The 15,623-nt window shown below is 37.7% G+C and overlaps 1 protein-coding gene across 1 annotated transcript in view; it reads left to right on the top strand.

The window, feature by feature from the left end:
* Positions 1-15,623, top strand: part of CASQ2 (calsequestrin 2) — a 95,226-nt gene that overhangs the window by 36,368 nt on the left and 43,235 nt on the right. The window contains exons 3-5 of the mRNA XM_074188515.1: positions 4,287-4,387; positions 5,023-5,134; positions 9,292-9,365. Of these exons, the coding sequence (XP_074044616.1) occupies positions 4,287-4,387; positions 5,023-5,134; positions 9,292-9,365 (287 nt within the window). The remainder of the gene's footprint in view (positions 1-4,286; positions 4,388-5,022; positions 5,135-9,291; positions 9,366-15,623) is intronic.

Here is a 15,623-nt window from a genome sequence, read left to right as displayed (position 1 = left end):
CTAACATTTATAAAGGTCTTTACGGTTTTCAAAGATCTTTACCTATGTCATCACATTTGATCCTTATAACAATTGGAGGAAGTATTATTGCAGTTATTTATATCTTCATTTTACAGATAAAGAAATTGAGATTGAGAAACCATGATAGTAAAGGGTCAGAGGTAAGATTCAAATCTAGGCCTTCCTGTTTCCAAGTCCAGAATTCTATGTGCTCTCCTACCTCAATGCTACATTATATAATTCTTCAACCATATAGAGACTTCTGGCTCACCCTGGATAGATTCAGGGCTGTGCTAGTAAATATTTTAACAACCAGCTCTCCAAAAAAATAAATAAATAAAAGCATGTGTGACCAACTTATAAGTTTAATCTTCATTACTAATACTTTCTCCCTTGCTTTCTTAAGTATAAACAATCAACCAAACAATAAATCAATCCCAGATTTGTAGCATCTGCCTATTTCTTAAGAATAAATGTTCATATTGAAAATGTAATCATTGGTTCTCATGAACCAAGGACAACTCATCCAATCTAGCTTCAGTATACCCCTGGAAAGATTCCATAAAATAAACATCGAATGTTGTCCTTCTGTTCTATCTTAAATGATATCCTTCCCCACTCCTTGCTTGACATCAGCAGCAAAAGTTTGGATGTCTGGAGAAATAGATACTGAGATATGAGATCTTTTTTTTGGAATGTCTCCCAGGGCAGCCTACAAGATCAACTTTTGAATCTCTCCTCCCTTTTTCTTGGCCTCTGGGCTAGACCTTTCAAGGAAGGGGAGCATGGAGGCCTCCGGGTTCTGAGTCCATGCCATCACATCCCAGGGTGCTGTCACTAGCAAGGAGAGTGCTTGCTTGGGTCAGACTTGGTTAAATGACTGGAACAGAGCCAGAGTCAACATAACATGTAGATTTACAAATGAACTTGAAGATTCTTATTCTAAAAATGTTTGCAGGAGGAGGTATGTTTTACCCTCGGGTGACTTCCTCCCCTTATTAATACAGGGAAGTTTTGAATGTTAAGGTCCAATTACCTCATTTCACAGAGAAGGAAACAGAGGCATAGAGAGGTTAAGTGATTTACCCAAAGTCAAAGACCTATGAAGCGTCAGAGATTGAATTTGAATTCAGGTCTCACTCTCTCCATACCCAACAATTCACAAATGAAGAAACCAAGGGCTAAAAAAAGGGGAAAGGACTTTCACAAGGTCAAATAGTAAATGGGAGAACTGGGACTTCATATTCCGAATCCTACAATGTTTTGTTTTGTTTTCCTGTTATAAAACACTCATGGGTGAAAGCATACTCACACACACACACACACACACACACACACACACACACACACACAATCAGACAAATATGCATTCTAAACAGCAAGCTTTTCTTCTTGGCCAATGAAGAAAAATCATTTTAAGAAAGGATTTTAAAATAGGACCCTGGCAGAAAGGTTAATTGAATTTGGAAGATGTAAACATAGAAAAATAGTCATATGAGTGTTCTTCAGGTACATGAATGTTTATCATTCCAATGATGACAAACAGCTGTGTTCTATTTTCATGGAAGCTGTAACTGGGGACAGACAAAAAAGGGACACTATTGTAGCAGGATGTATTTAGGTTAGACATCCAGAGGAACTTGAAATGGGGAGACACAAGTAGGTCATGAAAATAGATGGTGTCATCTTCTTCCCTGGAGACCGTTTATGGCAAACACCCAACTATATGGAATTCATAAATGTAGCCTTTCCCAAGGGCAAAGGAACAAATTAGGTTAACAGACAAATGACCATCTGTCCCCTTTCCCTGGAGCCTAGAAGCATTCTAATAAAGCCTGCCTTCTTCCTTCCCCACAGCCAGTCATATCCTCACCCTACTTTTTTTTCTTTCTTTTTCATGAAGATTTATTATTGTAGGAGAGTCTTGGGTACCTCAGCTATAGGAAAAACATCCAGAGGATAGAGCAGAATGGAGAAATTGAGGCTATTATCTCTTTAAAATGGACAGGGTCAATTGGATGTACTTTGCAGAATTATTGTGGGAGAAGTAAACACTTAATATGCTGTAAAACAATGAGCTTATACAATATTAGAAGTATTGCTGGCTGGTGGAAACAGGTTGGGACTGGGTGGACTCGATAGAGGCACACATGCCTAGGCCCAGTGGGGTATTCCTTCAGACTCTTTGATTCCACTTCTGCAGCTTACTGTAGCTTTCCCCATTTGTGCCAACCAGAGAACTTTATCAGCATTAAGGACTAGAGCAAGGAAAAGAGGATCTCAGAGTTTATATCAATCTATCAACTGAGCAGCATTTATTAAATGCCTTAGATAAATATGGGAGTGTTTTTGTAATTATAAATATATGAAGTTACATGTATATAAACACACACAAATATATACATACATATAGATACATGCATGTATTTATTTATTTATTAGTGTGGTGGTAAATCTTTGACAATCAGCTAAGTAATATGCCTTATTAAAATTTTCTCCATTGCTTTCTTTTGGACAATCAGCAAAACAAGAAATCAAGTCTTTATCCATTTCTGAAGTTTAAATACTCACACTGAACATTGCACAATTGACCCTTACACCTCTGAATATGCAAAATACAAATATAAGATGGCAAGGGAAGCACAAGCAGGTGGGATTCTGGGAAAAGTTTCATGAAGAATGTGGCATATGAGTTTCTGAGAGATGGAAGAGGGTATTACAGACAAGGGGACAGTCAGCACAAAGGCTCATGGGTGGGAAAGAAGATATCGTGCATGTCAAATAACAAGGATGCCAGTTTAGGGAACTCAGAGATTATCCAATTACAAATCTATAATGTGAACAGAAGGACACTTAGATGCCTTGCCTGGGATCACACAGACAGCAAATGGAAGAAATAAGATTTATGCCCGGGTGAACTGATATCAAATCCAATGAACGTTTTATTGCACCTGAATTCCTCCATGCTGCAGAATGCTCTGTTTTTTGTCCTGAGATGCAGGAAATAAAACCACAGAGAGCTGAATGTACCTTAAGAGCGATGGTACCAGTGTTTATGGAGTTAGGTGACTCAGTGGACCAAGTTTGGCGTCAGCAAGACCTGAATTCAAATTTGTCCTCAGATACTTACTAGCTGTGTGACCCTGGGCAAGTCACTTAACTCTGCTTGCCTCAGTTTCCTCATCTGTAATATAAACTAAAGAAGAAAATGGCAAACCACACTAATATCTTTGCCAAGAAAATCCCAAATGGGGTCCTGAAGAGTTGAACACAACTGAACAATAAAGTTTTGAAAAGGCTTTGTATATTTTACTGATGAATAGGACCTAAGAAAATGAGTACTTGTGTAGCTAGAGTCAGTGATGACTTCAGTAATTTGGTTCTAGGGAATATGCAGTGTGTCATTAGGCATCTATTTAGCACCTTCTGTGTATAGAACAATATAGGAGGTGCAATAAAGTATCTTTATGAAATTATGGACTTTCCAAGTTAGGGATGAACTTAAGGTAGAGAAAACGTTACTTAAGAGAAAGTAACAGCTAATTTATAGGCAGCTTGGGGGGCATAGTCACTCCATTTGGGATTTTCTTGGCAAAGATACTGGAGTGATTTGCCATTAACTTCTCCAGATCATTGGACAGATGAGGAAACTGAGAAAAACAGGACTAAATGATTTTCCCAGGGTCACCCAGTTAGTAAGTATCTGAGGACAAATTTGAATTCAGAAAGATACATCTTCCTGATTTCAAGCCCAGTACTTTTTCTACCTATCTACCCCAGAGTCAGGGGGACCTAAGTTCAAATTTGACCTCAGATACTTTCTAGCTGTGTGATCCTAAGAAAATAATTTACCTTTTGTCTGTCTCAGTTTCTCCAAGTGTAAAACAGGGATAATCATAGCATTTACATAGCAGGATTATTGTGAGGTTCAAATGAGTTAATAATTACACAACACTTTGAAAATCTTAAAGTTTGAATCTTAGAATATCAAGGATATTATTATTATTCATTGGGGAGGAAAGACACAAAATAGATTATTAAAGGTCAAAAGAAAGTAATAATAATTACAACAGCAGTAATAATACTTAATATTTACATACACAAATGTATGTGTGTGTATGAAATCTCATTTCATTTGAAGAATGAAGAGAAGAGAAATCGGTAAGTTTAATCTGAGAAGGCTTCAGGAAGGAGGTGAGTTTCAAATTAGGTCCAGAAAGAACTGATAGAAATGGACCAGTCCATGGGAAGGTTACCTTCTTTTCTTATCTCATTATTTCTTCTAGGTTTTGATGAAGAAGGAAGCCTATATATCCTTAAAGGTGACCGCACTATTGAGTTTGATGGAGAATTGGCTGCTGATGTTTTGGTGGAATTTCTTTTAGATGTAAGCATGGATTCACATTATCTCTGGATGGAAATATTTTGGCTAGAATATATCCTGGAACAAAGCTCTCCAAGAATTGAGAATTTGCTAAGTGATAAACTGTGAACAATATTTATGATATTTATGTTGATCTCAGTTTCCTCATCTGTAAAGATGAACTGGAGAAGGGAATGATAAACTACTTCAGTATCTTTGCCAAGAAAACCCCAGATAGGGGATGACTGAATAACAACTAAAAATATATATGACATTTTTGGCTTTTCTCCTGTGTTAAAGAGACTCTTCCATCTCCTGGGAAGCCTATATCTCAGTCTTATTACATTTAGTAGCTCTTCTGTTTGTGTTTGTTTAGCTATTAGGCTTTTTACAAAACATATTTGATGCCTTCCATTCAAGGACAACTGATAATTCATTGATTCAGTTCTTGCTTTCTTCTGATATTACTGGGGAAAAGATTGCAAGCAAAGATGGAATATGGTTAGACCCAAAGTCACACAGAAAGTGTCTGACCTGTTTTCCAAATCCAAGTCTTCTAACTTCAAATCTGGCTCTCTTGTCACTGCATTATTAATACATTCATACATTCATCATATATTAATGCATTATTGCATACAATGATATCTTGGTTGTTGCAGCTAATTGAAGATCCAGTGGAGATCATCAACAGCAAACTGGAAGTCCAAGCCTTTGAGCGCATCGATGACTACATCAAACTCATTGGCTACTTCAAGAGTGAAGACTCGGAGCGTAAGTCATTTAAGAACTTCAGGCTATGAGCTTGAGGGACTGACTTTTCTCACTGGGGCAAGGAAAGAAAAGCATGAGGGATTTCCAATCATGCAAACTGACAGATGAATCTGAACTGGAAGAAAATGGGTAAGGAGTTGAGAAAGTTCTTCCCCAGGAACATTTTCATTGTTCCATAGATCCCATCAGTGTAGACTTTACTCTAAAATTGTAGGTAGGGACGGCTAGATGGAGCAGTGGATAAAGCATCTGCCTTGGAGTCAGGAGGACCTGGGTTCAAATCCAGTCTCAGACACTTAATAATTACCTATCTGTGTGGCCTTGGGCAAGCCGCTTAATCCTATTTGCCTTGCAAAAACCTAAAAATAAAATAAAATAAATTGTAGGTAGTAGGGGGTAACAAGGTGGCACAGTAGATAGAGCACTGAACCTGGAGTCAGGAGGACCTGAGTTCAAATCCAGCCTCGGGCAAGTCACTTAACCCCATTGCCTTGCAAAAAACCAAAACCAAAAAACAAATTGCAGTTAATGATACATCCAGACTTTCTCAATTATAGTATTATATATTTTATTATGATAGATAACATATTATAATAGTTAATAGTACAAGATGTAATGCTAGAGGGTAGTGTAATATATAAGACTGGAAAGGGAGGGAGCAAGGAGGTCTCGATTATAACATGCTTTGAATGCCAAACAGAGAAGGACCTCTTAGAAAAGATGAGATTTGAGCTATCCCTTGAATCAGGAAGCCAGAGACACTAGGAGCAATGGAAAGGAGGGAGAACATTCCTGGGTTAGGGAAACACCAAAGAGGATGATGGAATATCACACACAAGGTAGACCATTGTTGCTCTGTTGTAGACTATGGAAAAAGGCATACACTGTAAGAAAACTGGAAGGGTAGGATTGGGCTAGGTTATGAAGGGCTTTGAATGCCAAAGAGAGAATTTTGCTTTTGATCCTGGAGCTAATAGGGAACCACTGAAGGTCAGTGAGTGCAGGTTATACTGCGAAATGGTCAGGCATGTGTTTCAGGACCATCACTTTGATGGCAAAAATGGACTAATATGGACACCTTTCCTATGTCATTATCAAAACAACAGAGGCCTCTTTAAGCTTAAAATCTACAGTTGAACAACAACGTTCTTCTAGCTCCTACTTGTGATGAGGCAACCAAGGAATATAAGAAGTATAACCTAGAAAATTGCTCATCATTCTCTTCCCTACCACCCAGTCTCATATATAGCTTCAGTCCCTTTGAATTTATGACTAAGAGATGAAGGAAATAGGGAAGTAATGTCAAAGAAGGTGTTCACTTTGAGTACACTAATGATTCCAGGCTTTTCTTTGAATTTAGGAAAATGGAAAGGCAGTGAAGAAATCTTTATTGTTGTCATTTTTTTAGCCATGTCTAGCTCTCTATGACTCCATTTACGATTTTCTTAGCAGAAATGCTGGAATGGTTTGCCATTTCTTTCTTCAGCTCATTTTACAGATTAAGAAGTTGAGGCAAATAGAGTTAAGTGACATGTCCAGTCTTATACAGCTAGTAATGTCTGGTGTCAGATTTAAACTCAGGAAGATGAATACTCTATCCTCTGGCTGCATGGTATCAAAGGATATAAAGGATCAAAGGGTATGATTATTTTTATGGTTTTTGTGTGTTGACTGCCATGTTGTTTTCCCAAAAGAGTATAAGCTTGCAATGCCACCAGCAATGACTGAATGCACCTATATTGGGTACATTTGATTTATTCTCTTTTTTTCATATGATTAAAGAGCAGGATCAGAAAAATGAACTCAAAATTGAGTTGTTGCATGCTTTGGGGTGATGATGATGATGATGATGATGATGATGATGATGATGATGATGATGATGATGATATGAGCCAGGTTCTGCACCAGACACTTTACAAATATAATTTTATTTGATCCTCAAGACAACCCTAGATGGTAGTTGCTATTTTTAGCTCTATTTTTGCAGATGAGGAACTGAAACAAACAGGATTAACTTATTTGCTCAGTGTCATACAGCTAGACTTGAAAATGTTTGAGGCTAGATTTGAACTACGGAAGATGAGTCTTTGTGATTCCAGGTTGTCTTCCTCCCCATTGGTCCACCTAGCTGCTGCCACAAAGGAATTAAAATATCATTTATAATAAGTAATCATAGAAGGCTAAAAACCTACACAGCATAAAAAGATTTGAGCTCATTTAAAAAGGTTTGAATGGTCTAGTAGACAAAGTCCCCTAGTTTCCTAGCCTTCAATTAATTAGATTTGTCATTGGTTTAATTAGAGTTTTGGAACTCTGAACCAAACTCTGTTTTTAGTCATGAGTGGATGGATAAATACATAAAATTAGTTAATCTGGTGTTGCTTCGGTGACTTCCTCTATCCTACCTATCATTCCATTGATTTTCCATCTACCCATTCTCTCTCATCCAGTCTCCACCTTCTCCTACCTTTCCCATCCTTCCTCTCAGTCATTAAAACACTTCTCGTTTCTCTACTTTTCTGAAATATTTTGTGTATTTTTCTGTATGTCTGAGTGGGCTACATAAAGTTTTTTCTCAATTGAGTTTGTACCTAGACAATATCTATTAACAACTATACTTTCTTATAGAAGGAAGCAGAAATACCAATTCTGAATGACAAATTTTCTCTTTAAAAAAGTGACTGGGCTTCAATATGCCACATATTTGTCACCTGAAAGCTCTGATGGAAATTTAGGTCCATAGAAAAGTTTAAGAATAATGTTCTTTCAAAATTCCTTGTAAGAGATCAGGTCAAAGAAAGAGAAAAACCCTTTGTTAGTCTTAGGGGAGGACAAAGAAAGAGAGGTGGGTAGAATCTTCTAGAAGAAATCTAGACAAATAAATGCAAAGGTCTAAGAAGATTTTAACTACTATTATGTAGCCATAAATTACAGGGCAATTTGATGGTTCAGTGAATAGAGCTTTGGGACTAGAGTTAGGAAGACCTGAGTTCAAATTCCATCTCAAACACTTGATAGCTGTTGAAAGTCACTTAACTACTTAACTACTGTTTATCTTAATCTCCTGAAGAAGAAAATGATAAACCACTCTACTATCATGCCAAAAAAAAATCCCACAATCTAAGGGGTCACAAAGAGTTGAACACAACTGAACAGTAACAACAATTACTAATTAATTTGACTTCATAGCAAAATGAACTTTTCAGTCCTCATACTATTAACTACATTCCTCATAGAATGATAGATGGAACAGTTAGAGTTTGTATTTGAGGGATTTTTTTCCCCAGCCCCTAACTGCTCCCTTTTTTCCAACTGTCTGCCTCATAGAAAAGTGATTATGAGTATTACTTTTGGGGACAGCTAGGTGTCGCAGTGGATAGAGCACTGACCCTGGAGTCAGGAGAACCTGAGTTCAAATTTGACCTCAGACACTTCATAATTACTTAGCTGTGTGACCTTGGGCAAGTCATTTAACCCCATTGCCTTACAGAAAGCAAAAAAAAATTTAATTAAAATAAGATTATTGCTTTCTCCCAAGAAACTTCAATTAATTAGAATGCTCCATGAGAGCCCCAATAGTTTCATTTCTGTTTTTTTTTATCCCTAGAACCTGGCAGAAGACCTGCCATATAGTTGATCTTTAATGATTGCTATTAATGGGTTGATTTAATACAACTAAAATCATTTTGTATGTTTAAACATTGACTTATAAATAACCTCTTGTAAAGGAAAATAAAGAATATTATAGTATATAGAGAGTTGACCTCAGAAATAGGTTCAATTTTTGATTCTGACTCAGTTACTTGTATTACCTTGGGCAAGTCACTTTATTTCTCAAAAGCCTAGGAAACTCTTGAAAAAAATCTAAGTTGTAGAGAGAAGATTGATCTGTATTGATAGGAGTTCCTGAAGTCAATGAAATCATAGATCTAGTTTCTTTTTCCAATGTAAATATTGTTCTTACTCTAAAATCAGATGTGAGATTCTTGTGAAGAAGCATTTTTTCCTGATTTTTATGCCTAGGAATAGTAAATGCTTAGCAAGGGTCTGTTGAGTGATTGGCTGATACTCTAATATCACTAAAACATTAAATAAGGGGAAAAAATTTCTGGAGTATAGATACTGAAAATTCTTTCCTTTCATCTTTACCCTCTTAGATTACAAGGCATTTGAAGAAGCAGCTGAGCATTTCCAGCCCTATATTAAATTCTTCGCCACTTTTGATAAAGGGGTAAGTAGACATCTGTAAGAATGAGGCATTAAGCTTCCTCTTTCCTTTCTTTCCCTTCTCTTTCTTTCTCCTCCTTCCCCTTCTAATTAGCCTGCAATCACATTATCTATTTCCCAAGAAACCAATCATAGCAAGTAAGGAACAACTGAATTAAAGAGAGCTGTTAAAATGACTTATCTCAAGAAGAGCCTAACTAGGGCAGCTAGGTGGTACAGTGGATAGAGCACCTGCCCTAGAGTCAGGAAGACCTGAGTGCAAATCCAGCTTCACACACTCAACCTAGATGTATGACTTTGGGCATTTCATTTAATCTCATTGCCTTGAAAAAACAAAAACAACAACAAAGAAGGGCCTAACCATCTTAGCATCATCACCACTTTTAAGTTTTGAAAAGGTTAAAAGAGTCCCTTTCAAGTACAAAATGCCTTTGACCTAGAGGAACCCTAAATCCTAGGACGTCCCAAGATTGTAAAGGCCCATCTCAAATGATATCTGCTATGAGCCTTTCAGAAGAGGCTATGATGATTTTTTTTAAGTTAGAGAAAGCTTCCAAAGTAGACAAGGTGATTCTGAGTATTTCTATATTGAATTTCCCGCCACAGAAGGAATTGTCCTATTCTCCAGAATTTTCCTAGAACTTATTAATAAGCCCAAGAAAGTTTCTGTCAGAATGAGACCTCTTCACAGTCCCTGCAAACATGGCAGTCAAGTGGCAAAAGGAAAGGAACACATGGAAACTTTGTGCTCAGCTTTACTTAGGAGTAGTTGCAGGAACAGCTAGGCGGCATAGTGGATAGAGTGTTGGCTCTGGAATCAGGAGGACCTGAATTCAAATCTGTTGAGTTCCCCTGCCCACCAGGGGATGGATTCGGCTCAGGAGAGAAAATAAAGCGCATTAACACTCAGGTGGGGAATATCAGCAGCACAACTGAAAGACCCATTTTATTGAAAACATCAAATAGTTCTTATAGAAGAAAACTACAAAATTAGCATACAGGATAAAAACAATGATGTAATTTTGTTATGGGCAGGAATTAACCTAACAGGATGTGACCCAGATCTAGAAGTCCAGAAACAGGGCTTATCAAATAGTGAAGCTAAGAATGATGCAATTGTGTTATCAAATCAGAGTTCTGTGGAGGCTTTCAGCTCAAGGGTCACCAGAGCTTAGGTTTTGGGGCTATAACTGGCCTCTTGATCACAAACTCACTTGAGCAGCCTCTACACGTCCCTCTTTTCTGTTTATACAACAAACTCACAATTGCCCAACCTGATGCTCAGCCTGGATAACACCATCCTGAACTCTATTGATAGCATAAAATGTGGCTTTTGTTTACAGAAAAAAATACTTTGAAAAAATTTAGGAGGGGTAGCTAGGTGGTGCAGTAGATAGAACACCAGCCCTGGAGTCAGCAGTACCTGAGTTCAAATCCGGCCTCAGACACTTAATAATTACCTAGCTGTGTGAGCTTGGGCAAGTCACTTTAACCCCTTGCAAAAAAACAAAAAAGGAAAAACTTGGTAAATAACAAAAGAGAAGCATAAAGAGAATTAATATAAAACATAATTGTATAATACTCTGGGTCCGATGCCCAAAAAGGGTGGGATGATGAAACCACTTAATTATCTTATCAGCTGTCTTTTCAGGAATCAAATCTCGTTGGGAGGCTATTTGGATGTCTTTAGCCAGTTTATACAAATCTTCAATACCAAAACATAGTTTTTAAAATGAGAAACAAACAACAAATGATCAATATCATAATTACAACAAAGCTGAAATTATTATTTCTATTTCTATACCATGTAACCATGTTCCAATTACAGGTAGAGAATACAACCAATCATACAATTTGTTGCTTAAGTATACATACATATGTTCTTCCCTAACACAAATTGCTTATTACAGAAGTTTGTAATGAATTAATCAAATGATAAAGATTTTCATAGTCTTCTTCTAAGCCTTAATTGCTACAGTAACATTTTCTGACAATTCTTGAGTATATCTTGCTTCTATATTCTTATTCATCATTTCTTTACATACACATGTTCTAATAATGCAATTGTAATAGTTAATATTACACATCCAACCTCAGTCATTTAATAATTATCTCACTAAGTGACCACAAACAAGTCACTTAACGCCATTACCTTAAATAAAAAAAAAATTTAAAAACATAGTTGGCAGCCAGAAGGCATTTTTGAAGCCTCTCTAACTGCTCCTAGCATATACCAAAGGATTAGAACACTGTCCTAAGATGTTCTCCTCAACATTATGGAGAAGGCAGGACACAAACAATACCTGAGACAATTTATAGGAAGGGTCAAAATGACCCTTCAGAAGGGCACCTTCAGAAGGAGTTAAGTTTTTAGATGTCTTTCAAAGTAGATAATGGACACATACTTGAAAGAGACCACTGGAGGAGGGAATGGTGTATACAAATGTGTGGAGGAAGGAAACAACAAGCAGTATATATGTGTTTAGAAGTAAAGGAAAGCAAACAGAATAATTTGGCTACAGTTGAAAGACAATTTTAAGGAATGACAAATTATGATGATGGAAAATTTTGGATAGGAAGTAAATGGTATCCTATCTGGTGTTTCTAGAATGTGTGTGTGTGTGTGTGTGTGTGTGTGTGTGTGTTGATATTGTATGTGTATGAGGTGAAGTGGAAGGCAAACAATTAATTTTGAACCTTGACTATAAGAGTTTTGATTTCATATGATTTAATTCAATTCAACAAGTATTTCTTCATTATTTGTAACTGCTTTGTGATGGGTGCAGAGGATGCAAAGATAGAAAGCAATGTGGTGGCAGTCCTTTAAGGACCCACTGTCCATGAGGAAGAATAAAGTACATAAGCACCCAAAGATGTATAAAAGAGAATATGATTGGGCAAAGAGAGAAAACTTTGAGAAAATACTTAGAGGGAGAGCCCAGTTTCACCTGTGGTGGTGGCTGGAGGTAAGGTAGAGTTTAAAAAGGTTTCATGGTAAGGTGTCTAGGTGGTGCAATGGATAGAGCACCAATCCTGGAGTCAGGAGGATCTGAATTCAAATCCAGACTCAGACATTTAATAATTACCTAGCTGTGTGGCCTTGAACAAGTCACTTAACCCCATTGCCTTGCAACCCCCCCCTCCAAAAAAAAAGGTTTCATGGAAGTTTTGACACCTGAGCTGAGCCTTGAAGGTAAAGAAGTAAGAGAAGTAGGGTATATTCTGAACCTAGAGAATAGCCTGTGTGAGGAGAGGACAGGATAAAGTTCTAAAAATAGGCATGAAGGATAAATTCTGACAATAGGCAAGAAGCCGTTTTGGCTGGAATGCAGAATGTGTATTGGGAGTAGAATGAAATAAAACCAGAAAGTCAAGCAAGGACTCCATGATGCCGAGTTTGAATGCCATCCCATGGACACTAGAGAGCCCTGAAAGGTTTTGATTAGATGAATAATAAGAATATATTTAAGGAAAATGACTTAATTCTGTCAAGGATGAATTGTTGGAGAAAGGTAATGGGACAAGGAGATCGATTAGAATGGTTTTATGAGTGTCCCAAATAGTAAGTCACTAGATTCTTGTATATACAGAGGTGACTTGATGAAAATTTGGGGGCAGAAATGCTTTCAGTGTTGTTCAGGGTGGAATTAGAACAGGGACATATTTAAAAACAAGGTGAACCATTAGAAAATTATTGTAGTGATGAGGGAATGGCCTTAAGGGATCATTGGGGAAAGGAAAAGACAAAGATGTTGTAAGGAATGACTCAGTTGAAGGACATTGTGACCCACTGAAGAGAGGGAACTAAGGAGAGAGGAGACTGTCAGACACAGGATGGCTCCCAGATAGCAAAGCAAAGTTGATAAAGAAGACTAATGTTGAGAAATCTTTACTTCCAAGCTCAGAGGCATGTTGTGCATTGTTCTGAACTGCTTTAATTTTTCATCAATTGAAACATTGCCTAAACAGACTCACGGGGATGGGCTGACCATTTTTAGAGTAAGCATTGGCATTACTATCTGCCCTTGTGTGATCACCATATAAATGCCTTTGTGCTTTCCTCTCTTCTGGCAAAATCCATCACTACCATTAAAATAAATAAGTGGCTAAACTACTTAGTTATATGGTCACCAGAGGGCCTATTCAGCTCTTAATATAGCATTCTCAAATAGTGTAATAACACTGAGGAGTCAGATCAGAGCCCGGCTCACAGTAGACTCTCAATAAATATTTGTCAAAAGAATGAATGACTTCCACTTCAGGTAAAGAGTGAATTCAATCTCTTTGCTTCCACGGGCATTAGGAAACATGAAAGCAGGGGCTTCCCGGGGGATACCGAGAGGGTATTTCCAGGAGGAGGCAATGGAAGTCTTGGAAAAACTTTGGTTGGGGAACCTAGAATTTATACAACATCTGGACCTTCTACCCAAACATTCCATCTGTGCTCTAAAATCCTATCAGCCCAAAATAAGGGCAAAACACACAAAAGTATTTATCACTTCTAATTATATTTAAGACCACTATTTGGATTGGCTTCTTCCTGCTTCCAAGAAGCAGGAGGTCATCACTGACCATCATTGACAATCTGTGACTAGGCCTTGTGGAAAGCAAAAGGAAACCAATCTGAACCGTCCATACCCTATGAAATTTTCTTTTTTTGTTGTAAACTTATCATCAGATATATTGCACTATACAAAGTTGATCAAAAAAGAGACTTATAGATGAAACTATATGGGCGTACATTTTTTTTTGTAAGGCAATGGGGTTAAGTGGCTTTCCTAAGACCACACAGCTAGGTAATCATTAAGTGTCTGAGGTAGGATTTGAACTCAAGTCCTGATTCCAGGGCCTGTGCTCTATCCACTGCACCACCTAGCTGCCCCTTTGTACATTTAATGTGCTACATATAATATGTATAATGTTTGTACATATAATGAGCATTATATGTAAGATATATACACATATTATATATAATGTATATTAAATATATTTAAAAGAAATATATATATATATATATATATATATACATATACATCTATGTATATGCACACAGGTGGGATCGATCATAGAGCTGGAACTTTACAGAGGAGGAAACTGAGACCAACAAGGTGTTATACAGTTAATAAGTGACTGAAGTAGACTTCAAAATTCTTCTGAATCTCAGTCTATCCATTGCCTCTTGTTACAGGACCCAGGCTAACAATCTGACACTGATCTAATCCGAACCATTTTAGGCAAATCCCTTAGTCTCTCAGGTCTCAGTTCCCTTCCCATAAAATGAAAGGACTGGATTCCACAGCCTCTACATATGTATATTTCATTTAACAAGGTAGTGACAAAACTTTTTTTTATATGTCCTTCTGCATGTTTTTTCTTCTATGTATTTAATAAAATGCATTTTTTGAAATCTTTTTTTGAGTGCCCCTCTCACCACTACTTAGACCCTGCCCACTAGCCTACCCCACCCCCACACCCCAGGAGAAATTCTTCATTTTCACGAATACAGAAATAGCTTCAAGAAAGACATAGTCCTAATTTCTTTGGGAGCATCAATGAGAATATTGTCTCTGAGAGGAGGCAGATCCAAATTCCAAAGGAAACACACATGGAGAGAATCCAAGAAAATTGTACTTAAGTATTTCCCTCTGTTGCTTTTTTCCCCTCCTTTTCCTCTCCATGAGTGGTTACTTTTTCTACTATCCAGGCTAGATCCAGAAAACCAGGGTCCAGTTTCTATATCCTACCTGAGGCTGGAGGGTACTAAAGGAAGACGGAGACGTACATGGGGCAGGGGGAGGTGGGGGAGATAGACAGACAGAGAGACAGACAGAGACAAGAGAGAGAGGGAGACAGATACTAATACACAGAGATACTGAGACAATCAAGGAGACAGGAGAGAGAGAGAGAGAGAGAGAGAGAGAGAGAGATATGGAGACAGAGACAGGGAGAAGACAGAGACAGAGAGAACAGAGACTGAAAAAGATAGAGAGGAGACAATGTAGTCTAGATAGGCATTGGCTAGATTTGAACTCAGAAGTGGTTGAAATTCTGGCTTGCCTGCTTTATTGCCTGGAGGACCTCCCCAGTTACTCCTGCATCTTAGCCTCAGTTTCTCATCTATGTGAAGTTCCTATCTTGAAAATGAGGGGGTTTTGCCTAAAGGACCTCTGAGGCTCCTAAATCCTGAAGCCATGAAGAGGCAGATGGAGAAGCCCCCAGCCCAGCCTCCTGCCCCTCCCAATAGGCAGATCCAATCTCCTTC

The sequence above is a fragment of the Macrotis lagotis genome, chromosome 5 (assembly GCF_037893015.1).
Source record: "Macrotis lagotis isolate mMagLag1 chromosome 5, bilby.v1.9.chrom.fasta, whole genome shotgun sequence".
Classification (NCBI taxonomy): Eukaryota; Metazoa; Chordata; class Mammalia; order Peramelemorphia; family Peramelidae; genus Macrotis; species Macrotis lagotis.
The sequence above is the reverse complement of the archived record's forward strand: the minus strand, read 5'-3'. Positions and strand labels throughout refer to the sequence as shown.